Here is a 27,156-nt window from a genome sequence, read left to right on the forward strand (position 1 = left end):
ACTCGTAGAGTTTATCCGTTGTTTCAGGTCGTGTCGGTCATGCTCTGATCTTGTAACACTGGGGAATGATAGTTTTAGAGTTTTATGAGATTACTCTATTTTATTTGGTGTTGGATTATATTTCCATTGGTTGTATTGGCAATGTTTTCTTATTCCGTTGTGATGAACATGATTATGTTTTGGTAAATCGTTTCCAAATGAAGCATGACTTCATACTATAGTTGTTCTAATTATTTTATTTAATTGTGGCACCCTTGTGTTTATGTTTTCACTCTGATTATTCTATTAATTGTCGCGGGGTTTAAAAGGGTGTTACAAAGGTTGTCCTCACAGGGGGCCATGATGATATAATAGACGTTGAAATATGATTAAAAGAAAGGAGAACGCAAACCCATGGAGATCAACGTAACCTCCCTAATTGTCCAATTAAGAAACATGAATATTTTCCCCCCAAGTAAAATAAGTCATTCTAGCTGGATAAGCAAGAGTGGTTGACTCAACAAACAACAAAATGTGGGACAAATAAACGGTGGCAGACCCACCTGGTTATGCTTAAAGTTTCATTATGTTGTCGAAGTATACTTAAGTTATGTGACCACGATATACAATACATTTGTTCCGTACTGGAACTAAAAATGGAGTGAGGATCGGAGATTGCGACAGATTTAAGCTTCTGGTACGGCGCATGGGGGACTGGACTGCAAGATAGACATTCCAACGCTCAAGTCAGTATGCGAGGGAGAAGAGTGAATTGAAATTGAATTCAAAATTGGAAACCTAAAATAGAGTGTTCTGTATATATAGGGGAAACGAAATATAAATTTGTTATTTGTTAGAAGTGAATTGCGGAGAGCCGTTATATGCATTGGGATATTGGATTCTCTACTTTTGCTTGCAGGGTATTTTTTACGTGTTGAGATGGTTCTGGAAGGATTATAGAACTTTTAGAGTGGTTGGGCGGGGACCGATATGGTCGGCGCGAAACAATTGCCACCAAGCCCTTGTTTTTGCATAGCAAGGGGATAATTTTTCATCTCGGGGTTTGTGCCTTTAATGCCCTATATCTCAAACGTATTCACAAAGGTATCCTCATTATGACCATTAGAAATTAGAGCACTTGAGTGTTACTTGTGAGTGGTTTGAAGTATTTGATAGCGTCTATTTTCTATTTCGACTAACTTTTGCTTGCTAGCCTACAACTCTCAAAGAGTCAGCTTCACATTTCTTTGAATTGTGTTTCCCAATTTACTGGTATCTTCTTTCCTTTGATACTTCGCTTTCTTGTAATTAGAAAATTTAGTACATCATAGGTAAAAATATGACAAAAGAGTGCTCATAGATCCTAGAAGAATCCTCAATCTTAGTGGGTGGATTTTGCTTATTCTTATACCATTTCTATTTTTTCTAGAGAGGGTAATCTTGATAAAGTCTTTCTTAAGGTGGGTCAATCTTCTGATTTGAGTGTCTTGACTCCTGGTGGAAATCATCACATATGCAGTGAGTATGACGATTATGACATTATTATTTTTAATACACCTTTTCAGTTTTAGGCCTTCTTCTTCCCTTCAATGATTTTGATATGAAAGTTCTTAAGCATTTGGTAGTGGCTCTGTTAGAACTTCATCCAACAAACTGGTCGATTTGAAAGTCTTTTGGTTCTAGTGCAAATATTTAAAGGGAAGCCTTATCCAACCCTTTTATTTCATCTTTTTTGATCTCATTGTGGCCCTACGACTTGGACTTGGAGTAAATGATTAGTTTTTCTAGTGTCGACTTTCTGAGAGCTTGTAGTATTTTGAAGATCAATTATTTCTGGTTACCCTTATTGGTCCAAAATATCATGCAACAATCTATGGTGTTGGAGGCGGGGAATAGGGTAATTGTGCTGAGTTGTTCCCCAAGTACTGGACCGAGATCCATTTCATCATAGGAAATTTACTACATGTATACAAAGAGAATGACCTTTCGTTGTATCAAAAGATGTGGCTGATTAGTTTTATTGACGAATTGGGTTACTTTCGAGGATGATATTCCTCTAGAGGAGGCTGACCAGAAGCACTTAAAACACCTCATTAATATCCACTCATTGATGGAAGCTGATACTAAGAATAATGGAGAATCATTTTTCGTAAGTCTTGGATGATTTTAGCTTCTTTGCTTTTAATTTTCTTAGTCCTGGATGCAGACTCAATGAAGGATGAGGTAGAACTCTGGATTTAAGGCGTGGAATCTGGCTAGGAGGAACCACATCTGGTCCTTCCAGTACTTCAGAGCCTTAAGGAAGCACTACTGCTTTGAATACGCTTCAAAGGTCGTAGAGTACTTCCAATCTTCTGACCCTTATGTTGTTGATTGGGTTAGGTTCACGCTCCTTTATGGAACTCTATGTTCCTCCTTAAAAGGAGGATTGTTAATATTTAGTTAAATTGTTTGGTTCTGCTTTAGAGGAAGAACTAGTGACTCTAACGTAACGCGCTTCTATTGCTTTGGCTCTTGGTGGAACGAGTCTCCAGGACACCCTTTGGTATGACTTCCAACGTGAGAAGAAGCACCAACCAAAATAAAGTGTTTGCAATCTGAAGATTCACTGGGATACATACCTGCAAGAAATACAAATAATCTCCAACTCTCATACAAGGATATGGGACATCTTGCTCCTCCTTAAACTCTCTGGTTCTCTTGGTGACCTGGTGATTCTTCTGGTAAAGAGTGTAGCAAAGAAGGACAAATATTTACCTCAACCTAGAATAGTTTGAAGGTCTACTCATGCGTCCCTTTCATAAGCCAATGGAGAGCTAGAGTCTATGCGGATCAAGAATGCTTCTTTGACTCACATTTGGTGGACAATACGACCGCCAACCTTAGGTCGGTTTCACAGTTTTTTGAGAATGCTTTTCATCAAATGGAGAATTTTTACTATCCTTTGCGTGTCTCCAAGGAGTAGGTTCGGCAAAATTAAATTCTCAAAGATGGGAGGTCGGATCCTTGTTGGGGTAGCCCTGTCATGCCCCCTTTTTTTGCAATGTATGTAAAGTACCTTTGTAATGGAAAATTATATGTGCATGTTTTTGTAATGAAGTTCTTTTTTTTACCTATATTGATGTAAGTTTGTGTTATCTTGAGCGTAGAGCTATGGATTCTCTGCGAACTTATGAGATCTTCCCTCAAAGTTTATTGGACGTCAATTGGGCTGTTCCCGACCAAAGGTCGGTCCCACTTTCCTTGCCTATGTGAAAACTGTTGGGGTGAGAATATGGATAAGAATCAGTCTAAAGGGAGTGAATAAACCTCCAAAAAATATTTTCTTTGAAAAATGGCTTGAAAACTTTTATCAAATTTTTTAAAATAAAATTTATTTTGCACGGCGGAAGCAAACTTTAGCGTGAAAAAGATTATGCTTATTGATTGAATTTCTATGTAACGACTTAAGAAGTTCACATCATAATTAAGATTGACATATGAATTCAACTAAAATGTAAAAACTAGTAAATGCATTAAATAATATTCAAATTATATGAGAAGTATATATTAACAACAACACTCAATGAATTCTACAACCATAATTTTTAGTTTAATCTACAACAAGAAAAAATCAAAGTACCAATTCTAACCAAACTTATACCTTTACAATAAATTGTTACAAAAAGAAATTGCAATGGAATGTGATTTTTGGAAAGCAATAAAAAAAACTTAATCATTCAATGTTCTACAAAAATTAAAAAGGAGGGAGAGAGAGAGAGAGAGAAGAGATTACACTGAGGCTTATAATAATTTGGTGCATTTGTCCATGATTTACGCCTAATCTAGTCTCTAATGGTTGCCCATTGAAAGTTTGTTGGTCTACCAATAATATTGGTGACAAATTACAAGAGTTCGTACAATCACAATATCCAAAATTAATATTGAAAAATAAAATTCTTCTTTCTGGATCTTTGACTTGTACACAATTCTCGAACTAAACTCTATATGAAATCTTCACGCAAAATCGCTTCTTGAATCTTCTAGCCTCAACAATTTGCTCCCAAGTCTCCATTTAGTGGCAATATTTACTCGATCCCATCGGTATCTTGAGGGTTAGCATGTCCAAAGATTGAGAAGAACTTCTACCTTGTCTATAGGCTTACACACACCACTGCGAGGGTTAACTTGGAAAGAAGAACCTCCTTATTTTCTACTCTAATTGTGAGAGCCAGTCACAACATCCCACACCTTGCGAATCTTTGAAATCTTAACCAAATCTTCAATAAATGTTTAATTTAAAAGTTGATCTCCTAAACAATCATAAATCTCCAAGGATGAGATTCAAATCCATGCAACAATGGAAAAAGAATGAGGTATAAGATGAAATAAATCATTTGCAAGTGTTCACACAAGATTCAAAACTCTTTTGAAAAATGAAAGAACAAGTGGTTTGTGAATTTTCAAATAAATATTTGAAGTATGTGTTTTCTAACATTATGAAATATATGAGAGAAAAATGATTTATATGTGTTGAAGATTTAGCACAAAAGAGTGAAAAATATGCTTGATTTGAGTCATAAGCACATGTATGATTTGATTCAAGTGGCGAAGTAGTTTGTGTCAAGATCTAAAATATATAAGAATCCCATTTGTATGACTCAAGTCAAGATTTGACCTATGATTTGAGTCATGACAAAAGTCATGAACAATATGATTCGACTTAAATTAGGCAAAGGCAAATCATATAATTTTCATTTCATGATTTGAGTCATGTGTAACTTATGATTCAAGTCACTAGGTTCCATGATTCAAGTCATGTATAACTTGTAATTAGACTCACAAACTCCTTAAATCCCCTTTTTCCACTTGATTTGACTCATAGGTTGTGTGATTCGAATCACACACCTAAAATCTCAAAATTTGCAATTTTCAAAGATATTTTGAGATTCTACTTTATGGCAAGACTAGAACCAATCTCAAATATGGTATTTGATCCAAAAACTCGATTAAGTGACCTAAATCATATTGTTCACCCTAAATTTTTTTTTTGAATTATGCATGCTAAAAGATACTAGATCTAAAACTCGATCCATAAATGGGCAATTGAAGAGGAGACTCAACGACATAAACTAAAACAAAAAACAAAGCTTAAAGGACAAGCAACAAAACCATATAGTAGCAGCATGCACAATCTCCTTCTTAATGTAGTAGGGACATGCAACTTCAGTCTCACCCTTTTTTATGCTTGGCAAGCTTGCAATTGGAATTAAGTCGACTTTAAGCAGAAGCAAAGTGTGAAAAATGCTTTCCTTTAATTTCTTGTGCTCCCATTGAAACATTGCACAAGTAAACAACATCATAAAACACATAAATCAAATCTAGACTCACATTACAACTTCTCCCCTTTTGACGATATCAAAAGGAGATAGATGCTAATGAGGTTAGACACAAAATAACCAACAACGCAAACGATATTTCAGAGAAACAAATAAGTTATACATAGCTAAGAAGAATATACAATATCAAAGATTGAATATAGAATACAAATATAAACATGTTAAATGCAACAAAATACGCAAATAGACATGCAACTACACAATAATAAATAACTACATGACAAAAACTTCTATGAATGAAAGATTAAATAATGCATGAATAAACACAATGATGCTCAAATACACATAATTGACATGATGCACTTAAAAAAGTTTTAAATGCAAATATGAACAATCATTCAACGACTTAGGAATGAATGAATGAACTGAATAATGTAAGAAGTAAACAAATAAACATATATAGAACAAAATATAGATAATAATATTTTAAGATATAGTAGTTGTAGAAACATTACCAATAGGGTTTGTAAAAGTATAACTTGCTCCAAAAAAATGTTAGTGTACAACATAATACAAATACTAAATGAAATGAAATAGGAATCTAAATCTATTTAAAACACGAAGAATGCAAGATTCCTAATTCCATACGTATCTTGTGAAAAGTTTATGAGGATAACAATTTTATAAAAATATCATCTAACTGATTTTTCGTATCCACATATTCAAAAATCACATCACTTTTTTCAACACGATTCCTAATAGTGTGTTTGGATGGAGCATTTTAATGAGGGAAAATAATTTTTTGAGGGAATTAAAAATGATTTGACCAAAATCCATTGTTTGGATGAAAAATATGGAGAATTATTAAAATGATGGAAATTTATGAAGTATTTTATTCAAGTTAAATTTAAAGAATTTCAAATGACACTAAAAAGTAAAGAATTTGAAATTGCTCCAAAACTTGAGTGTTAAATTGTTTATTATTAATTTTTCTAAATTTGCAAAATAGTCCTTATAGTTTACTAAAATTATAAATTTATCCCAAAAAATTTCGTAAAATTGCAAATAAGTCCCTAATAATTTTCCAAATTTACAAAATGGTCCCTTAAAATTTTCAAAAATTACAAATTAGTCCCTATTTTTCATATTTTAAATTGGGTTAATGAACTTTTTGGTCCCTCTAAATATTGCAGATTTCGTTTTTAGTCCCTCCAAAATTTTTCTTTAAGAAATCGTCCCTTCAAAATTTTTTGTCTAAACTATTGGTCCCTAACGTCAAATTTGCTAGAGATTAGCTACGACTTTAGCCACCGATTAGCTACGAAATTTGACGTTAGGGACCAATAGTTCAGAAGAAAAATTTTGTAGGGACGATTTCTTGAAGGAAAATTTTGGAGGGACTAAAAACGAAATTTGAAATATTTAAAGGGACGAAAAAGTTCATTAACCCTTTTAAATTTGGCCTAAAAGTTTTAAAATTGATGAAAATGACCAAAAAATTTAACAATGAATCATTTTAATACTTCATCCAAACAAAAGAATTTAAAATTAAATAAATTTCAATTGAATCATTTGAATTGCTTAAAATTTTAAATTCCTTAAAAATTCTTAATTGCCTCATCCAAACACACTATAAGGCTTTATTTGCGAGTTTGGAGGGGAATGGATGACAAGGCTTTCGAAAACGAAATTTTAAGAGAATATAGGAAAATATTTGACATTTTTTGAAAAAATAATTTTGTATAAAATGATAAAAGAGTGTTTATCATTACTATATATTTAATTTTTCAGAATACCGTAACAACATACAAGATATTTAGAAATTTTATCTACGCCTTCCAAAACCCCCATTCAATATAAATATTGAATTCTCCCAAATTAAGGGGTTTTATGCTATGTTTAAAAGCAAACTCTCAAAAACCATCCCAACCAAAATTCTTTAATTTTTCACTAAATCCTCCCTTTTTTCAAAGTCCTCCCTTCCATTCCCCTCCAAACTCCCAAACACACCCTAATGAAACAATGTTGGATTTCTATATGTTTAGTATATGAAATAAGTACATGATTCTTAATGAGGCTTATTACGCTAGTGTTATCACATTTGATTGGAATGCAACTGAGTTTTAAATCATAATCCAATAATTATTGCTTTACCCATAAGACTTTTGCATAATAATTACCATCGACAACATATTGAACCTCATCGATAGAAAGAACAATGCTATGCTACTTCTTACTGTGCTAAGAAACCAAACAATTTCCAAACAAATGACAGGTACACTAGAGTTTTTCCTATCTAACTTACAACCAACAAAATCCTAATAAAAAACCCTACTAAGCTACATTCTCCACCTTTAGGAAACCAAATACCGTGATGCGAGGTTCCGTTAAGATACATCAAAATTCTTTTTACGATCTTAAAGTGGAACTCCATATGCGACGTGTGGAATATAACATGCATACATACACTAAACATAATATCTGACCTACTAGAAGTTAAATATAGTAAAGATCCTATTATACCTTTATAATTGGTAATGTCAATATCTTCGCTATTCTCATATTTGTCTATCAGCTTATTTGACGTCGTGGGGGTTGAGATACTCTTCAAAATTTTCATATCAAATTTCTTTAGAAGTTCTAAGTAATACTTCATTTGGCTTATGAAAATTCCATCTTCAACTTGCTTTATTTGCAATCCTAGGAAGTAGGTAAGGTCTCCCATCAGAGTCATTTCAAACTCATCCTTGCAAAGAGATTCATCAGTAGACCCAAATATAATATCATCAACGTAAAGTTATACTAAAGGAATATGTTTTGCTTTACATAAATCTTTGTTTGATTAAAAATCCACTAAGGCGCTCGTACCAAGCTCTAGGAGCTTGCTTGAGACCAAAAAGGCTCTTTTGAGTTTAAAAACATAATATAAATTTACGTGATCCTCAAAACTAGGAGGTTGAGAGTCATGAGTTTCTTCATTTATAAAGCCGTTAAGAAAAGCCTGAACCTTAAGGAGTATTTATGATCTCTTGAAGAAAGCAATAAAATGTTTAAGTTAGAAATAACTAAAATCATAAACTCGATAGAAAATTGTGAGACTCGTGTCTCCTTGAAAAAGTAAGTAATTGAATTGCATAAAACCTTATGTAAGTTTACCCAAGGTAAATAAAAGTTTGACTTGATCCTATCAAGTCGAAGGCTTTCCTTAAATAAGAGCGATCTAGGATTCAAAAAGGAAAATATTCGTCTAATTTATAAATACACATACTGCAAAAGATTTAGCCATTTAGAACCTTTCTATTTTGATAAATTGAAAAGGTCTAAAGGAGATAATCCTAGACCTTATGAAACAACTAATGCATTTGGATCCAAGAAAATCTGTGTACCAAAGGTGAAACTTTAATGTTTTGCAGGTATACTTTGCATCCCAAAGCTTTAATAATAATTAATGGAGATGTGTAAAGCAAGAGGTATACTCTTAAGTATACAATAAGTCTCTGATTCAAAAAATGTTTAATGATGGTCAATGCAAGAGTTTTCAAGAATATCTCAATGTTTATGATCCTTAGAGATCAGTTAACCTCATAACAGGTTGAGTGGATATTTCTATGATGGATTTATCCATCTCATGGTCTATACCAACTCTCGCATCCAACGATACGTAGAGAAAGACAAACCATAATACCATTAGTGTTCCCTTCAAGGGAATCTTTTATCAAGGCCTCTTGATATTTGAGGTAGTGAGCTATTTTAAGGTTGAAATGATCGGAAAACTCCGACTAATCATTTAGAGCAATGGTTTTAATTTTACTCATCTCAATAAATTATCCTTACTAACCAAAAGACGAGCTTCTAAGCATTTTATAGAAAAAAGGTGCAAATAAAACTAATCAGAGGTGCAACACAAAAGCCCAAAGCAAAACATGTTGAAAAAGAGCCAGCCAATCGATTGGCACTATGATCTAATCGATTAGGTCATCTCAAAATTCATAGATTAAAACTTTGGAGCACACCATAATGTTTAGTTGGAAGAGAAATTATTGCAACGACTAACTCACAAAATTTGAAGTTACTAATAAATTGTCACATCCCTCCAATCGACTAGACATGAGCTATATATAGAGGTAAACTTCTCATTCTTCTCATCTCATCCTACTTTCTCTTGTGTGTTACATTAGAAACATCTTAGCTCTTTCAATCATCCATCATCACCTCCAAAGGCATAAAAAAGAACTTGATCCTCCCGATCATTACTATCCTACTTCTCTGAAGATTTCTCCACTCAAACTCAACAAAACAATTTCAATCGATACTATGCCAATAGAGAATTGCATGTTTCTCACTACTTGGATGAAGACCTCTTTAAGGAATTCTTTTTCCCAGAAGCCTTCAACTTTGTCGGCCTGAAAAACTCCGTCTTTGAAAAAGCTCAAGAGAGGTATCACAAATTTGTAATAATGTTTTATGCAAAACTCCCTTGCATAGATGTTATCATAAATCTCGAAGTCAAGAAACACCCTCATCAATCTGTCTCTTGAAGATTATGCACAAGTTTGTATCATACCCTTCATTGAACAAGAATAGGTTGATTCACTATATAATGAAGCATGTGCTTTTTTTCCAAGGAAAAGTAATTTGAGCATCATCCAAAAATCAAACGTTCATGCAGTTTGTTTTTTTATGGAAAACCAAGTTGAGAAAAATTGAGTAAATGCCACACTTCATCACATGCTGGATAGAAAAAAAAAAACTCCACTCTATCCTAAGACAAATTAGTCACAATTTTTTTGACCCACACCAGGTATGATTTTGGAGAAGAAGAACCGAAATTTATGCACACAAAGATAGGAAAAAAGGTTGTAAGCAAAATGATGTATACCATTCAAGGAAGATAACTTATTCCACTACTGTCAATAAGCGAAAGACATAGAAGAAGCAATAGTGTTCCTTTATCCTCCTCAAACACCCTTAATGACATTTGCGATGAACAAATAACAATGAATTCAAAAATTAACATGCTCATTGAAATAATGGAGAGAAGATACCTCAATTCTCCAATAGCTTCAAGTGAGGATGATGATGAAGAGATGAATTAATTAATTCTTATTTGCTCACATTGCTTATTTATTTTTCTTGCAATACACACATACACATACATATACACACATAGTCTCGATCTTTTTTTTTATTTACATTACTAGGAGATATTGGGAAGATCCCAAAACCCACATTGGTTAGACATAGAAATTGAAAAAAGTTCATGTATAGTGATACCTATCACATTACAAGTCAGATTTGTAGGGAAGACTTAAGCCAAACATTAATACGATATATAAGCCTATCAAATAGACAATGAGTCGCATACCATTTTTTATCCACAACCAAGCCTAAAGAGTGTTGGGTGTGATGAAGTATATCGGAAAGATCTAAAATCCCAAATTAGTTAGACATATAACTTAAAAAGTTTAGATAGAGAAATATCTTCATCTTACAAGTCAATTTTATAGTTGTAAATTGCATAAAAAAATTTAAAAACATAGGCACTTCTCTTATAAATTCAATAATTCATTTATTCACTTCTCTTATAAATCCAATAATTCATTTATTTATAAATGTAAGATTTAACCACTGACATTCAAATACAACAATAAATAACTTTTTTATTATAAATAGTCATAAAAGTATGTGTATCAATAAAAATACAATGGTTCTTTATTTGTCATCGGATATTCATTAAACTTTTAATATATTACGAATAAGAAAAATTAAAGAAATAAAATAAAAATACGTAATTTATATTATACTTTTAAGTAAGTACTCCTACTATAAATATTATTTGAAGAGTTAAAAGGTAGTGCACTGACAGTGTAAAATAATTTTACACTGTCATCCAATAGAAAATCATAAATGTGTCATGTCATTAAATTTTTTTTTAATAAAAAAATGGTTTAATTGGATACATGAGTGGTGATTGGTTGACAGCGTAAAAATTGCATCACCCATTTTCTCTTCTCTTATTTGAATATTATTTTATTATTATTTTTTTCTTCACAAAATATCTCCTAATCCTATCGGTGCATTGAGATTTATTGGAAACTCAACACTTGTTCTATTTTCAATGAGTTATTATTACTATTGTTTTCAGTCACGCTCACGTGAAACACAACCGTCTCGAATTACTGCGTCAAAAAAGCAGTTAATCTTTTCTTACGCTTTTTGTTCCCCTCACCCACCATAACTTGCGCCATTTCCGTCAATGATATTTACGCATCCTTTTCCACCGTCCATCTATAAACTCCCCACTCATCTCCACCGTTGATCTCATCCCTTATCCTGATTTCACTTGCTGTAGAAATGAACCAATATATGAAGTGAAGCAGATTTCATCTCTTCTCTTTTCAACCCCGAGACAGAGACAGAAAGAGCCACACGCTTCATCACAGGTTTTCGTTTTCGATTTTGTTATTTATTTACTTTATGAATTTATTTCATAGTTCTGTTTCGTTTCAGTTAATTATGTGTAGTTAAAGTTAAACCCTAGTGGAATTATATACTTTGTGTTGGATTTTGATTTTAATGTGTTTAATCATTATTAGGAATTGATTTTTTGTAGTTAATGTTTTTAAATGGATTTATGATGTGTTGATTTTTGTGTTTATGGTGAATCTAGGGTTTTGTGAGAAGGTGAAGATTTGAGATGGGTAAAGAGGGAGAGAGAGTGGAGAGTGTTGAGGGATCTTATGAGTTGAAGAATTTGGAAGGAGATGAGGTTTTCGAGGAGGTGATTGATCCGGTGAAGCGGTTCGATGATCAAGATGATGTTGTTGTTGGTGGTAATGTTGATGTTGCTGATACTGAAAGTGCATTACCTTCCGCTTTTGACGGGGAAGAACTGGATAAATTTCAAGAGTCAATTGGGGTTGCTGGTGAGGGTGAGGGACACTTGAATGAGGAGGAAGTTGAAGTGATTGATACTCGAGAGGTGTCTGAGGAAGATAAACCGAGACAGCTTTATAGTTCTTGTTTAGATGGTACTGAAGAGACTGTCGGTGGAGTATCTTGTGATGATTCTAGTGGGGGAAAGGAGTTATCTGATTTAAATACTGATGGAAGCAGGGTATTTCAGGAGAGTAGAGACTTGGTGAACGGAAACTTTGGTTTATCAAGTGAGAAGAATGAAGATGAGGACTTGGTGAATGGAAACTATGGTTTATCAAGTGAGAAGAATGAAGATGAGGATCTTGAATACGTGACTCCTAGACAAAATGGTGGTGTGATTTTGGAAATTGGAAGCACGGACAAGGTGGATTATGCTGTTGATGAGTTTAATACAGAATTGGGATCTGATGAAGAGGTGATAAACCTGGGTGCTGATGCTGGGTATTTGAAAGAGGATGGCTTGGATCCTGATCTCGGAGATGAAAAGATAGAGGAACAGTGCAATGCTTCAGGGGATTCTGTTAATGAAATTCAAGATGATAAGGTTGAAAGATCTATAGAAATGGAGGATGAGACTATTGATACTGATGTCATCGATAGTGATACAAATGGCCAAGAAATGGGAATATCTCATACTGCTGAGGATGATCAATCCGGATCAAATTCAGAGCACCTGGAAACAATTGGCGAAGCAGGAGGATCTTCTCTGGCTGTGGATGAAATTCGAGATGATATGGCTGGAAGATCTATAGAAATGGAGGTTGAGACCGTTGACACTGATATCATTGACAGAGATACTAATGGCCGAGAAATGGGAATAGCTGATACAACCGAGGATGATCATGCCGGATCAAATTCAGAGCATCTGGAAACAATTGGTGACACATCTTCTCCGGCTGTGGATGAGAGGAATGTGATTGGAACTGCTGTAAGCTCATCCTTGTCAGAAAATTCTTTTGCTAATGAAATGCCGACTGTTCAGGCTACTGCAGTTGATTCAGAAGAAGTGATTGAAACAGAAGGATCTTCTCCAGCTTTGGATGAAAAAATAGTGACTGAAACTGTTGGAAGTTCATCTCCATCAGAAAACTCTTTTGCTAATGAGATGCCGACTGTTCAGGCTACTGCAGCTGAAACAGGAGGATCTTCTCCGGCCTTGGATGATAAAACAGTGACTGAAACTGTTGGAAGCTCATCTTCATCAGAAAAATCTTTTGCTAATGAGATGCCAACTATTCAGGCTGCTGCAGCTGATCCAGAAGAAGGGAATACTAAAGTTTACCTGTCTAAGATTTCGAATGAAGAAAATCAAGGAAATTATGAAAAGTCATTTGTTGTTCAGGAACCTGAAAAGATACCAGAGAATAATGCGAAAGAGAAGCAAACTACTCAGATCACTAAAGAACATGAGCTTGATTCTTCATCTGGAAAACCTGTTGGTACTAGTACCCCTCTTGATCATCCTGTTGGCCTTGGATCTGCAGCTCCATTGAAACCTGCTCCTAGGGTACTGCAGCAGCCAGGGGTGAATAATACCAAAGAAAAACAAACCAATCAGATTATTAAAAATCAGAATAGTGAGTTTGATTCCTCATCTGGAAAATCTGTTGCTACTAGCACCCCTCTTAATCGTCCTGTTGGCCTTGGATCTGCAGCTCCATTATTGAAACCTACTCCTAGGGCTGTGCAGCAGCCACGGATGAATAATACTAAAGAAAAGCAAACCAATCAAATCACTAAAGAACAGAATAGTGAGCTTGATTCCTCATCTGGAAAATCTGTTACTACTAGCACCCCTCTCGTTCGTCCTGTTGACCTTGGACCTGCAACTCCTTTATTGGAACCTACTCCTAGGGTAGTGCAGCAGCCGCGGGTGAATAATACTGTATCTAATACACAGTCCCAAAAAATAGAAGACTCCTCAACTGTGGAGGCTGAGGAGTATGATGAGACTCGAGAGAAACTTCAAATGATTAGGGTGAAGTTCTTGCGGCTGGCTAATAGGTTTGGGCAGACACCCCACAATGTCGTTGTAGCACAAGTTCTTTATAGATTAGGACTGGCCGAACAACTTAGAGGGAGGAATGGGGGTCGTGTTGGCTCTTTTAGCTTTGATCGTGCAAGTGCAATGGCCGAGCAACTCGAATCAGCAGGTCAAGAGCCACTTGATTTCTCTTGTACAATAATGGTTATTGGAAAGACAGGAGTTGGAAAAAGTTCAACGATCAATTCTATCTTTGATGAGGTTAAATTTAACACTGATGCTTTTCGTGCGGGAACAAAAAAAGTTCAGGATGTTGTGGGAACAGTACAGGGCATTAAGGTTCGAGTTATTGATACACCAGGACTTCTACCTTCCTGGTCAGACCAGCAACACAACGTGAAGATTCTCCACTCTGTCAAACACTTTATTAAGAAAACACCACCAGATATTGTGTTGTATCTTGATAGGTTAGATATGCAGAGCCGGGATTTTAGTGACATGCCGCTCTTACGCACGATAACTGACATTTTTGGACCACCCATATGGTTCAACGCTATTGTGGTTTTGACTCATGCAGCATCTGCTCCACCTGATGGACCTAATGGTACTCCTTCCAGTTATGACATGTTTGTCACACAGCGCTCTCATGTTGTGCAGCAAGCTATTCGCCAAGCAGCTGGTGATATGCGCCTCATGAATCCTGTATCGTTGGTGGAGAACCATTCTGCATGTAGAATTAATACAGCCGGCCAAAGAGTGTTGCCTAATGACCAGGTTTGGAAACCTCATCTGTTGCTCTTATCTTTTGCGTCAAAAATTCTGGGGGAGGCAAATGCTCTTCTTAAGTTACAAGATAATCCACACGAAAAGCCCTACACAGCTCGTGCAAGAGCGCCACCATTACCGTTTCTCCTGTCATCCCTTCTGCAGTCAAGGCCACAATTAAAATTGCCACAGGAGCAGTTCGATGATGAGGACAGTCTCAATGACGACCTTGATGAACCATCAGATTCTGATGATGAAACAGACCCTGATGACTTACCACCATTTAAACCTTTGACAAAGGCCCAAATCAGAAACCTTTCCAGAGCTCAAAAGAAAGCATATCTGGACGAGGTTGAGTACCGAGAAAAACTCTTCATGAAGAAACAATTAAAGTATGAAAAAATGCAACGAAAGATGATGAAGGAAATGGCAGAATCAGTGAAAGATATGCCAAGTGATTATGGTGAAAATGTGGAGGAAGAAAGTGGTGACGCCGCTTCTGTTCCTGTTCCCATGCCTGATATGTCCTTGCCTGCTTCCTTTGATTCTGATACTCCCACTCACCGGTACCGTTATCTTGATTCATCCAACCAGTGGCTTGTAAGACCTGTTCTAGAAACTCAAGGATGGGATCATGATGTTGGTTATGAAGGCTTAAATGTAGAAAGGTTGTTTGTTCTTAAAGAGAAGATACCTGTGTCTTTTAGTGGTCAAGTTACTAAGGATAAAAAAGATGTTAATCTTCAGATGGAAATGGCAAGTTCAGTGAAGTATGGAGAAGGGAAAGCAACATCGTTAGGTTTTGATATGCAGACAGTTGGGAAAGACTTAGCTTACACACTACGCAGCGAGACAAAATTTTGTAATTTTAGGAGAAATAAAGCAACTGCTGGTCTCTCATTTACTCTCTTGGGTGATGCCTTGTCAGCTGGTGTTAAAGTCGAAGATAAGCTGATTGCAAATAAGCGATTTGAGCTGGTTATTGCTGGTGGTGCAATGACAGGGCGTGATGATATTGCTTATGGTGGCAGTTTGGAGGCCACCTTGAGAGATAAAAATTACCCTCTAGGACGCTCATTATCAACTCTTGGGCTTTCTGTTATGGATTGGCATGGGGATCTTGCTGTTGGGTGTAATTTACAATCACAAATTCCCATCGGACGGTATTCAAACCTTGTTGCGCGAGGCAATTTGAACAATCGCGGGACTGGACAAATTAGCATTCGATTAAATAGTTCGGAACAGCTTCAAATTGCTTTGATTGGCCTCATCCCTCTACTTCAGAAGGTTATTGGTTATTCTCAACAATTGCAATTTGGACAAGGATGGTGATGTTAGATTATGTGAGCTTCCGCACAGTAATAGGTAATCATTTTGAGATGGCATCTTTTCTTGCTTACTATACCCAAAATATCCTATTAATTCATTATAGGTATTGTAGTCTCTCTTGTTAGATAGTATCTTTTGGCATTTGTGTATATTATGCTGCATGACTCTCAGTAATGTTTCTTTTTGACTTACATCTTCCTCAGGCTTTTAGATTGCCAATGTTGTCTCTTGCCCTGCATATAGTCAGAAGCATACTCTCTTCAATGTTAAATTGTCATCTTGTAGTGATAATGTTTTTATATCTTTAGGCTTTGTTTGGGAGTTTGGAGGGGAAGAGAGGGGAAAGGAGAACTTTGGGAGGAGAGAGTAGAAGAGAGAAAAATAGATAATGTTTTTTAATCTTTTTTAACAGTGCTTTTACATAATGATAAATAAATGCATGTGATTAATATATTTTTAATATCTAGAAAAATTATAACAGAGATAGATTGAATTTGAACAATTTACCAAAGTCTCCGAAATCCCCTTCCAATACAATTTTTGAGTCCCCCCATATTAAGGGGATTTTGTATTATGAAGAAAAATAGATTCCCTAAAGCCCTCCTCTACCAGAACTCTTCATTCTTTTCACTTCATTCTTCCTTTTTTTCAAAGCTCTTTCCTCCCCTCCTAAACTCCCAAACAATTCCTATGGGTCTAGTTTTTGGTTCTTTTCTCACATTACTGTTCATTATTTGTTTATTCTTCAAGTTTTCTCTTCTGATTTTCTACTTTAAATGTGTTCTTTCTTCAATTTGCTCTATTTCTCAGTTGAAATTGATTTTTTTCCCGTTCGTTGTAAATTTCAGGAACAGTTTTCACTGAGCAAGTCAATTTTGGATTTTAAATTTTTAGCAGGACATTCTATTTAGGTATCATCTTTGTTCAGGCAATGTAACTATTTCGAGCTTTTCGGTCTTTTATATATGAACAAGAGTAATAAAATGATTCATGATATGAACTCTTTCTTTCTCCGTTGTTCATCAAGTTAAAGTTGCTTTTGCACTATATAAAGTTTAAATGCCTTTTTTCTTGTCTTTTTCATACTAATATTTTACTGTCGCATGGTGCTATTGCATGATATTCAAATTTCAGAATAGATTTAAGTATATATTCTCATACTTATTATGCTTCTCACGAATGACATATATAATACTGTAAACTAATGCATCAGAATTACTTCTCTCCGACCCTCCGTCCATATTCTTTAGTTTCTTACAAATAATGGCCATTAGAATTACTGTAAACTAAATATTTTTTCCCATCTTCTGAAGTTATCAGCTCTCTGGCTCAGATACAAGCAAACTTAACTTCTCCCAAGACACCAGCATTTTCTGTTGTGGTGCTTTCACTTGTTAAGTTTAAGTAATGTACATATAGGACTACAAATCAATCTCAGAGTTCGTCTTCCGCCGATTAAAGCCTATGATTATGTTTTCATCTAACGGTGACAAAGTAAAACATAAACATATGCTACATTGCCTCCACTAGAAACTACAAAATTCCAAATGCATCTTACACGCTCTATGAAATGATACTAGAAAAAACAACTTAGCACGTAACATTTTCCTCACTTTTTTGTTGCATCATTTTCCTCACTTTTTTCTTGTATCATTTTCCTCACTTTTTTCTTGTATCATTTTCCTCGCATCTAGATACAGTTAGGCACAATTTGAAGATTCCAAAACAGAAAACTAAGGGAAAATCCAGATCAGTGTTATCAAGTAGCACTGTTATGACCGCTATGGCGGATATACATCGTGGTTTTCGGTCGATATTGCGGGTTTTTGCGCCATAATCCACTATAACGGCACCGCAAAGCCAGCCGTTATGGTGGGTTTTGGCTCTCCGCCATGGACCGCCGTCCGTCATCTACAACACTAATCGAGATAGTGAAACAAGGAAATGTGAGAGATAGAAGAGAAAAATTGTTTATACTGAATGATTTAGATTTCTTTGATTTGATTTATTTTTTATTACAATGAATGATATTTTGTTTTCTCTTGATAATTTGTCGTGCTTGAGTCTATTTAGTTCTTTTGATTTTTGTCTGGTTATATAACTATTTCTAGTAGTTCTTTTGATTTTTGTTCGGTTTTATAACTTATAAGTAATTTGTGTTATGTAGTGTTGCGAACTTGGAAATCTAGCCAAAGTTAATGTCTCTAGTTCGTCACTGAGTCTAACATTACATTCTGCATCCCAAGGTAAAAGGTTCTTCAGCTGAGAAACAACCATGGGTTCTTGTGTTTTAATGGAGTTTGAATTTTAGTATTGTGCTGATTGGAACTTTGGTACCACAGAACTATAAGCCTATTTTATTTAAGTTATAAGAAAAATCTCTTTATTCTTCACACTCTGAATATATTTTCATCATTTTGTCAGGGTTTGATTTCACCGTTTGAATTAGATATCTATGTCGTGAATTTTCCAGATAAGCATGGCAATGGCTGGAGCTGACAGTAAAGATGACGCTAGAAAAAGTACAATATATATCAATTGATTTGGAAAAGGAGGAGGGCAGGCTGGTTGTTGAAATATGTATCATACTCATGAGAAGTCCCAATGTTTCTTGGTGCTCTTGGGTTTTAAAACATACCGATAATTTGGGAGTTCAAAAATAATTTGTGAAGCATGCTGTTTGCTTTATGTTCTTGGATTTGCTACAGATTTAGATGTGATAGTTATTGGTTCTTCAAATTATTGTAGATAACCCGCTTTATGTGCGCTTTATGTTTTGATCCTTTTATTACAAGGGATTAAGGACTATGAAAGAGAGAGAGGCTACAATTCAATTACTTGGCAGATTTGTTGGTGTTTGTAATCTTCATGCTTCGAGATCCTTTTAATTTTCTGGTAAAAATGGCTTATAAGTTAGTTAATTTTTTAAAGATGAATTTATAGTAGAGTTTTTAAATTAACTTATGGCTGATAATGTTAACGATCAAATTTAGTATTTGATCAAATTGGTTAATTTAACTTATACTTTTTAAAATGGCATAGTTAATTTTTAAAATTAAAATAATTGGAGTAAAATTGAGAAAAAAAATTATAAGTTTGTATTGTACCCTAAATTTTGTCCTATTGATTTCAATAACAGTTGACTTATGCTTCACATTTATCTGCATCTATTCATAAGGTCAACAACCTCACAATCATGAACATAAGGCATGAGATCACATGTTTTCTTATGATTTGAGTTTTTTATTCAAAGGGAGAGGATTTGTCTCTCAAAGTTTGATTCATCATCGTCATGATCATCATCATCAAAAGGATTAATCTCTACTCAATGCTAGGGTTTCATCAATTATTTTACTAGATGCTTTTATGGAATTGGGGTTTTGAATCTATCAACACATCAAGACTTCATTGATTGGATTTAGGGTCCTCAAGCACCTCAATTTATTCTTTAATCAAGTCTTTGGTTCATCAAGACATTGTGTGTGGAGATTTGGGGTTTTGGCCTTTCATTAGATAAAATCAGGATTAAGATTTGTGCATCAGGGTACAATACTCAAGGGGACCTTCAAGGATATCATTTTATTGACCTTTAAAATGCCACAAGGTGTCCAACATCACTTAATGATCACAGGATTCCAATTGGTTAAAAATCACTTTATTCATCCAATACAAAGTCAAGTGCTCAGAGTCAAAGTTTGACTTTTGAGATTTTTGGTCAACCATGAACATCTCAAGTCAAGAATAATGAAAATATGGTTGGTGGATGCATTTGATCAAGCCTAATTAAGAAGATCAAGGAAAGATAAAAAATAGGGTTTTGAAAATTTTTTAAGTACCAAAAACTCATGTTCATCTAGCCAACTTTTCAAGGTTATAACTTCCTCCTCAAGTATCCTAAATTTGCAAACAAGAGCTCTTTGAAAAGGACTCATGACACTTTCAATATTGTGAAAACATTTGAAGTCAAAAGAATCCTTAAAAATGTTTAAACTGGTGACCAAAGTTGGTGTTTCAAGTTGTTGAAAAATCTCAATACTTAAAAATTTTTCTAAGTGTTTTGACCTTACTAAGTGCATAACTTTATGACCAAGTTGTGATCAATTCAAGTAACCATTTTTCATGCTCAAGAGATGTACTTAAAGATGACATTATATACTTCATTGTTATGGAAAAAATGATCCAAAAAGCTCATGGAAATTGGAAGATGTGAAGTGCTGAAGTTGAGGTTTCAAAGTTGTGAAAATGGCCAAATACCCATAATTTTTCTAAGTGTTTTTCGGTTATAATATTGATTTTTGATGGTCAGTTTTCTTCATGATCCAAGATGATTCAACGAAAGTGATCAACATGAAAGTTATAGTGAATGATGTCCTCTTTCCAAAGAATCCAATAGCATGAATTTATCTTACTTGATCTAAGAGTTTCGAAGAGAGGAAGTTGACATGTCAAAGCTGTTTTTCTTGTTCAAGTTCATGTCACAAGTCATGCCCAAACCTATGCCATGCTTATATATCTTTGATTACAGGTCTAGGTTGCTTCTAAATCTCATCAAAAAGCATGTTTTACACAAATCTTTCGTGCATTATGTAACGACCGTTTTTCTTTAATTATTTATTTATGTGAATTAATTGTGCATTATGTGTTGATTATATGTTTAATTGATTTTATGTTGTTTTATTTGGGAATTGTTAGTAAATAATATAAGTTAATAAATTAGGAGAGTTATTGGGCCTAAGTCGGTATTAGTAAGTGAGGGGTGTTAGTTAGAGCCCATTAGTAATTTAAGATAGTAAGGGTTTAACTAAAACAAGGGTTTTAGAGGAAATAGAAATTAGAAGTTCATTTTGGGGTTTTGGTGAAAGAAGAGAAGAGTAGAGTGAAGAGAAAGAAGGGAATCTCAAGGTTGAAGCTAGAGTTGTCTTCAATCCAAACCTAAGGTAAGGGTGGGATTCTTTCATGCTAAAGGGATGTATGATGATGTTTTGGGTGGGATTTAATTGTATGTTGCATCCATGGAAGTTGTATAGAAATTGAATAGAGATTGTTAGGGTTTATGTTAAACTTTTATGTGATTGTGAATCTAAGCATGATTGAAGATGTATTGATGTTAGAAGACCCATAATAGATGTTATAATTGTGTCTATAACATGTATTCCATTGATTTTCGTGGTGTTTGATGTTTTCCAACTTGATTGGGTTGAGTTTAGGGGTTTTGGGATGGGTTTCGTATGCTGTTTTTTGTGTTTGGGGTTTTCTGAAAATCGCCAGTTCGCGCCGCGAACCCTTGTACGCGCCGCGAACCCTTGGCAGAAACTTTGGAAGTTCTGAATCTGTTCAGTTCGCGCCGCGAACCCTTATACGCGCCGCGAACTGCTGGGCAGAAAGTTGGGAATTTTTGGATTCGCTCAGTTCGCGCCGCGACCTCCTGTTGGCGCCGCGAACCCTGTTTTGCAGAATTTTTCCTAAACTTTGAAATGATGTATCTTTTGAACCGTAACTCCTTTTTAAGTGCCGTTTGAACCTACGTGAAGCCCTAATTGATGTCTTTCCATTGAATATGCTTAGTGTAACTTTGAATACTCTTGGAATCTTCTTGCATTGGATTTTGTTGACATTGGATATCCGGAATTGATTATGTCGTTTAAGTTGATCATGTCGTTTACGTGGATTGTGTTGTTCGAGTCGATTATGTCGTTAAGTGTGATTGTGAATGTGCATCATTGAGTCACATTCATTGCATTGTTTGAGACGGCCCTAGTGGCAAATGTTTGAGACGGCCCTTGTGGCGAATGTTTGAGACGGCCCAATGGCAACTGTTTGAGACGGGAGTTTTACTCCAATGGTACCACATGCATCTGCATTGTTCCAGTTGCATAAGTAAAGTCGTGTGATGAGTCGTATTTGAATATTTGTGTGTGCATAGCATGAATGTTATCTTGTGTCGATTCGAATGGTTGTTTCGTTGAGCATATGTGATAAATGCCTATGTATGCCTTAATTGAGATTGATATTATTGTTGTCGGTAAGATGTTGAATGATGTGAATAGTAGTAAGTGATATATGTTGAGAAGTGGTGACCGATGTATGATTATTTCTCCGCTTTGAATGTTATCATACGCTTCTTTATAATGAATGATATCTCACCCCTTCTGTTTGAATGTTGCCCTCCATTGGTAACGTGCAGGTAATGACGCGGAGTAGTCGTGTACCTATAGCTCGAGTCGGTGTGTATCAATGCTCTGATACGTAGCACTCGGGGAACGTTGGATTACTTGTTTACGTCTTGTTTCTTGTGTTTATCCTTGTTGAACTTTGTCCTTATGTTATGCTAAGACTTGTTAGATGTATTGAGCCGTGTTTGGCCTTGACCTCATGAGTTGTATTGTTGTTGACTTATGATTTTCCGCTGCGATGCAAGTACTTAATTTGATGGCAATGATTAAAGATTTCGATATTGTTCTCCTACATGTGTGCTATGTATCTAAGTGATTGAGCATGATATATGTATGCGGTGGTTTTGTTGTTAAATGTGACACTCCGAATCGTTATGTTCTATTTGCTTGAAATTTTGTACTCTGATATTCCTCTTTATTGCGGGGTAGATTTGGGGTGTTACACATTACACAAGAGATTTGAGATTTGTCCAAGTTATAAGCCATTTATGGAGCATTTCTTCATAAAGCTCCATTTCCATCTTTGCAAAAGCTAAATTTAAACATTAGTTGACTCTGCAAAAGAGTTTTGCATCTGATCACACTCCATATTTGCTCCTAATAACACTCTTCCACTGCCCCTAATCTCCTCAACCACCCTAAAAAGCTTGAAGCTATGCTTTGGAACCATGTCACTCATGAAAATTCAAATTTTGAAACTCAACCAAACCATGATCAAACTCATTTCATCTGATCACAAACCCTCCCAAGAACCACTATAAATAGAAAGCCAAGCTCAAGACCTCACTACACTAAAATTCATAAAAAAATCTCTCTCAAAATTCCATTAAAGAAGCTTAAAATTCAAATTTTAAAATTCCTCAAATCCTTCAAGTTCTTGATGTTTTTCCATTGAATCACCATCAATACATCATAACCAAACTTTTGTATGAAAAAATTCTCATCTATAACACCAAAATCATCATCATCCAACTCCACCTTTTCTCATTTGCAAGTTGAATTGATCAGAACAATTTAGGCCATCACAAATCAAACTAAGCACATCATTTTCACTTTGCATCTGTAACAACTTTTAAAGAGGAATTGGACCTACTCCAATAGGTACTTTTTATATACTTTGAACTCATACATTCGAGCATCATTTTTCAATCCATTCTTGTGGAAAATATGTTGTTCATGATCTAAAGATCAAAAGCCCTAATCTTCTAGACATTTATCATGTGTGTATGCTATTTAATTTCATTGAATTTTATAGGTTTTTTTGGGTTTTTCGTTGATGTAGTGTTTTTCTTTGAGTTTCATTAAAATTAAATTCTATACTTGAAATTCTTAGGAAATTTCAAGTGAAAACCTACATTGACTTTTTGATTTTGGTGAAAACAAATGAGAAAATTGAAAAATAAATTGAAAGCTTCAGTATGCATCAATGCACACCACCTATGCGTCGACCTCTGCATCACGAAATATTTTTTGCCTTATGCGTCGACCTCCATCATCCTATGCGTCGATGCATACTGAACAAAATTGAAAAATAAATTATAAGCTTCAACATGTGTCGATGCATAAAAGCCATGCGTCGATGCATGGCTTGCATTTTCATTAGAAATCATGTTTTTGACTTGTGAATTGAATCCTTATGCCTAATGCTTATACATCCTCAATTCTATACATGTTGACTTTGTCTTTTGTTTATCTACTTGATAATTGCTTGTGTGCTTCATATTTTCCCTTAGATACTCATTCAAACTCAATCTCTGATTAAGGATGAATTTGAGGTAGACTTTAGGATTCTTAATCCAAGCATGACAACATTAGGATAATCATGCCTTTTAATTCAAACTTTAGGACCATTGATACATGACAACATTAAGTTAGTCCTCCTACTCAAAACTCAACATTAAGTACATCATGGCATGAAAATAATTAGGATCAAGTCTTCCATTAGATTTTGTTTTCTTCTTTTGCATTGCATTCTCTTTAAGACTAAAATTTTTTCCCAATCAAAAAATTCGAAACAATTAACCATACCTTAAACACTTTCAAAATTAAAGGAAGAAATGTTCAAGTATCTCTTGTTTAAGGGAACCACTTGAAATATTTCTCCTAACAAAAACACAAATCAAATCCAAATCAGTTTTGCCCCCTTGGGCTCTTCATGTCAATTTTTTTTCCAAAAAGGATATGTTAACTCCATTTTACACAATACAACAACACATAAGTATCCAAAAATCGAGTGGTAAATGTTAACTGTTAAAATGTGAACTTAACATCATCCATAAAAAACACAAACACACAAAACCTTTTAAGACGAACTACGAAACTCTTACTTCTTCATTGCACCATGAGGATACGTAGGCACAAGGTTTCACAACCGTTGCGAGCTCAATAATAAAAACCTTTTCGTTTTCTCCTAATTAAATCATTCATGCATTCCCCCCTTAGCAAGTAAGTTATAAATATATACACCCATTGATTAGAACAACAAGAGTGGATTCCTGTGGAGTATCAGAGACATGAGGGGTGATAATACCTCCCCCTTGCGTAATTGACTTTCATACCTAGATCTTTTATTAGGGTTTTATCGATATTTCCCCTTTTCGTTTGTTGGAAACAATGAAATTTGGTGGAGACTCTTACTCATCCAAGTTAAGTTAATCAATAGCTTAATCTCAAAATTTCTCATTGCGAAAGTTGGCGACTTTGTGGGTAAACCTAAGCAAGTTAATCCTATCTCTTGTTTGTTTATTTATTCATTTACTTGCTATATTCATTCTCATTCATTTCATATATCTTTACTTTTTCATATATTATGCGATTGTTATACTATTCTCTTGTTGGATGGGATGATACTTTGAGAGAGAAGCCCAATACTAAGACTTGAGTATACACATAAGATTAGAATGGATGGACATGTGGAATCCCGTGGCGTTTGACACGAAAGAGTTATCATGATACCGACACCCAGATATGACCCTTTGAAAATCTTTGTCATGCATCTGTATGTATAAAACAAGGAATTTTAATTAAGGTCTGTTGATTCTGGGAGCCTTTAAGGACCCCTGTTCTTGGAATATAACTCACATGTGAGGGGATTAGGCCTTTTGACAGGAAACTTTGGCCTCCATCATACCCTGTGTCGATTTTCTTACAAAGGCAAACTTTTGAATCTACTTTGGTTACCCTATTCAGAGATTGAGTACAACATTCACCCAGATATTATGGAAATATGATCCCATACCTTTTGCATTCATATAACATACATGTTCATGCTATGCAAGAAGAACTAGGACAATTCAAAAGAAATGAAGTATGAGACTTAGTACCCAGGCTTGAAGGAATGAAATTTATTGGCACAAAATGGATTTATAAGAACAAATCTAATGAAAAAGATATTGTGACCAAAAAGAAAGCCAGATTTGTAGCTCTAGGATACGCTCCACTAGAAGGAGTTTATATTGATGAGACTTTTGCTCCTGTAGCTCGTAGTCCATAAGATTTCTCTTGGGAGTGGCTTGCTTGGTAAAATTCAAGTTGTTTCAGATGGATGTGAAAAGTGCCTTTTTGAACGGATAATTAAATGAAGAAGTTTATGTTGAACAACACAAAGGCTTCACAGATCCTATTTTTCCTAATCATGTTTACAAATTAAGGAAAACTCTATATGGTGTGAAGCAAGCACCTATAACTTGGTATGATAGGTTAACTAAGTTTCTTATTTCTAATGGATATCAGAAAGGAGGAACAAGAATAACCTTGTCCGTAAAGGAGAACATGGTAAACTCATGATAGCTCAAGTATATGTAGATGACATTGTATTTGGAGGGATGTCAAACCAGATGGTCTAACATTTTGTCAAGTAGATGCTATCTGAATTTGAGACGAGACTTATTGGTGAATTAACATATTACCTTGGTCTTCAAGTGAAACAAATGGATGATACTATTTTCATATCTCAAAGAAAGTATGCCAAGAATATAGTGAAGATGTTTGGCCTGGAAAATTCCAGTCACAAAAGAACACCTGTACCAACTCACTTGAAATTATCTAAAGATGAAAAAGGTGTTGATGTGGATCAAAACCTATACAAGTGTATGGTTGGTAGTCTATTGTACCTTACAACTAGCTTACCTAACATTGCTTTTGCTGTAGGATTTTGTACAAGATATTAGGCTGAACCTAAAATGATCCATATTACTCAAGTGAAAAGGATATTAAAATACATTAATGGAACTAGTGATTATGGTATGTTCTACTCTCATAGTATTGATTCCATGCTTATAGGATATTGTGATTCAGATTGAACAGGTAGTGTTAATGATAATAGAAGCACTTCTGGAGAATGTTTCTTCTTAGGGAACAATCTTTTTCTTGGTTCAGTAAGAAGCAAAACTGTGTTCCATTGTCTACTACTAAGGTTGAGTATATTGCAGTAGGAAGCTGTTTCTATTCATTGATTCAGATGAAACAAATTTTAAAGGAATATAATTTTGAGCATGATATCATGACATTATATCGTGACAATTTGAGTGCTATTAACATATCAAAGAATCCCATCCAACATAGCAGTACAAAGCTTATTGACATTCATCATCATTTTATCACGAATCTTGTTGAAGAAAAAATTGTGTCTCTTGAGCTTGTGTCCACTAAGAAGCAATTGGTAGATATA

At 34.8% G+C, this 27,156-nt stretch overlaps 1 protein-coding gene across 4 annotated transcripts; it reads left to right on the top strand.

The window, feature by feature from the left end:
- The first annotated feature begins 11,462 nt into the window (after nt 1–11,462).
- Nucleotides 11,463–19,230, top strand: LOC131636129 (translocase of chloroplast 120, chloroplastic-like). 4 transcript variants are annotated; one of them, XM_058906779.1, is made up of 5 exons: nt 11,463–11,740; nt 11,968–16,350; nt 17,163–17,225; nt 18,482–18,560; nt 18,739–19,230. In XM_058906779.1, the coding sequence occupies exon 2, from the start codon at nt 11,995–11,997 to the stop codon at nt 16,315–16,317; it is 4,323 nt and encodes a 1,440-aa protein (XP_058762762.1). In that variant the 5' UTR covers nt 11,463–11,740; nt 11,968–11,994; the 3' UTR covers nt 16,318–16,350; nt 17,163–17,225; nt 18,482–18,560; nt 18,739–19,230. The 4 variants fall into 4 exon arrangements, with proteins under 4 accessions (XP_058762762.1, XP_058762763.1, XP_058762764.1 ...); XM_058906780.1 differs by having other exon boundaries at nt 18,788–19,230; XM_058906781.1 differs by lacking the exon at nt 17,163–17,225.
- Nucleotides 19,231–27,156: the final 7,926 nt, after the last annotated feature.

The sequence above is a fragment of the Vicia villosa genome, unplaced genomic scaffold (genome assembly GCF_029867415.1).
Source record: "Vicia villosa cultivar HV-30 ecotype Madison, WI unplaced genomic scaffold, Vvil1.0 ctg.001648F_1_1_3, whole genome shotgun sequence".
Classification (NCBI taxonomy): domain Eukaryota; kingdom Viridiplantae; phylum Streptophyta; class Magnoliopsida; order Fabales; family Fabaceae; genus Vicia; species Vicia villosa.

What these genes read in the sequence shown, in the direction of transcription:
- LOC131636129 (XM_058906779.1), top strand. Translation starts at nt 11,995, where the DNA reads ATGGGTAAAGAGGGAGAGAGAGTGGAGAGTGTTGAGGGATCTTATGAG.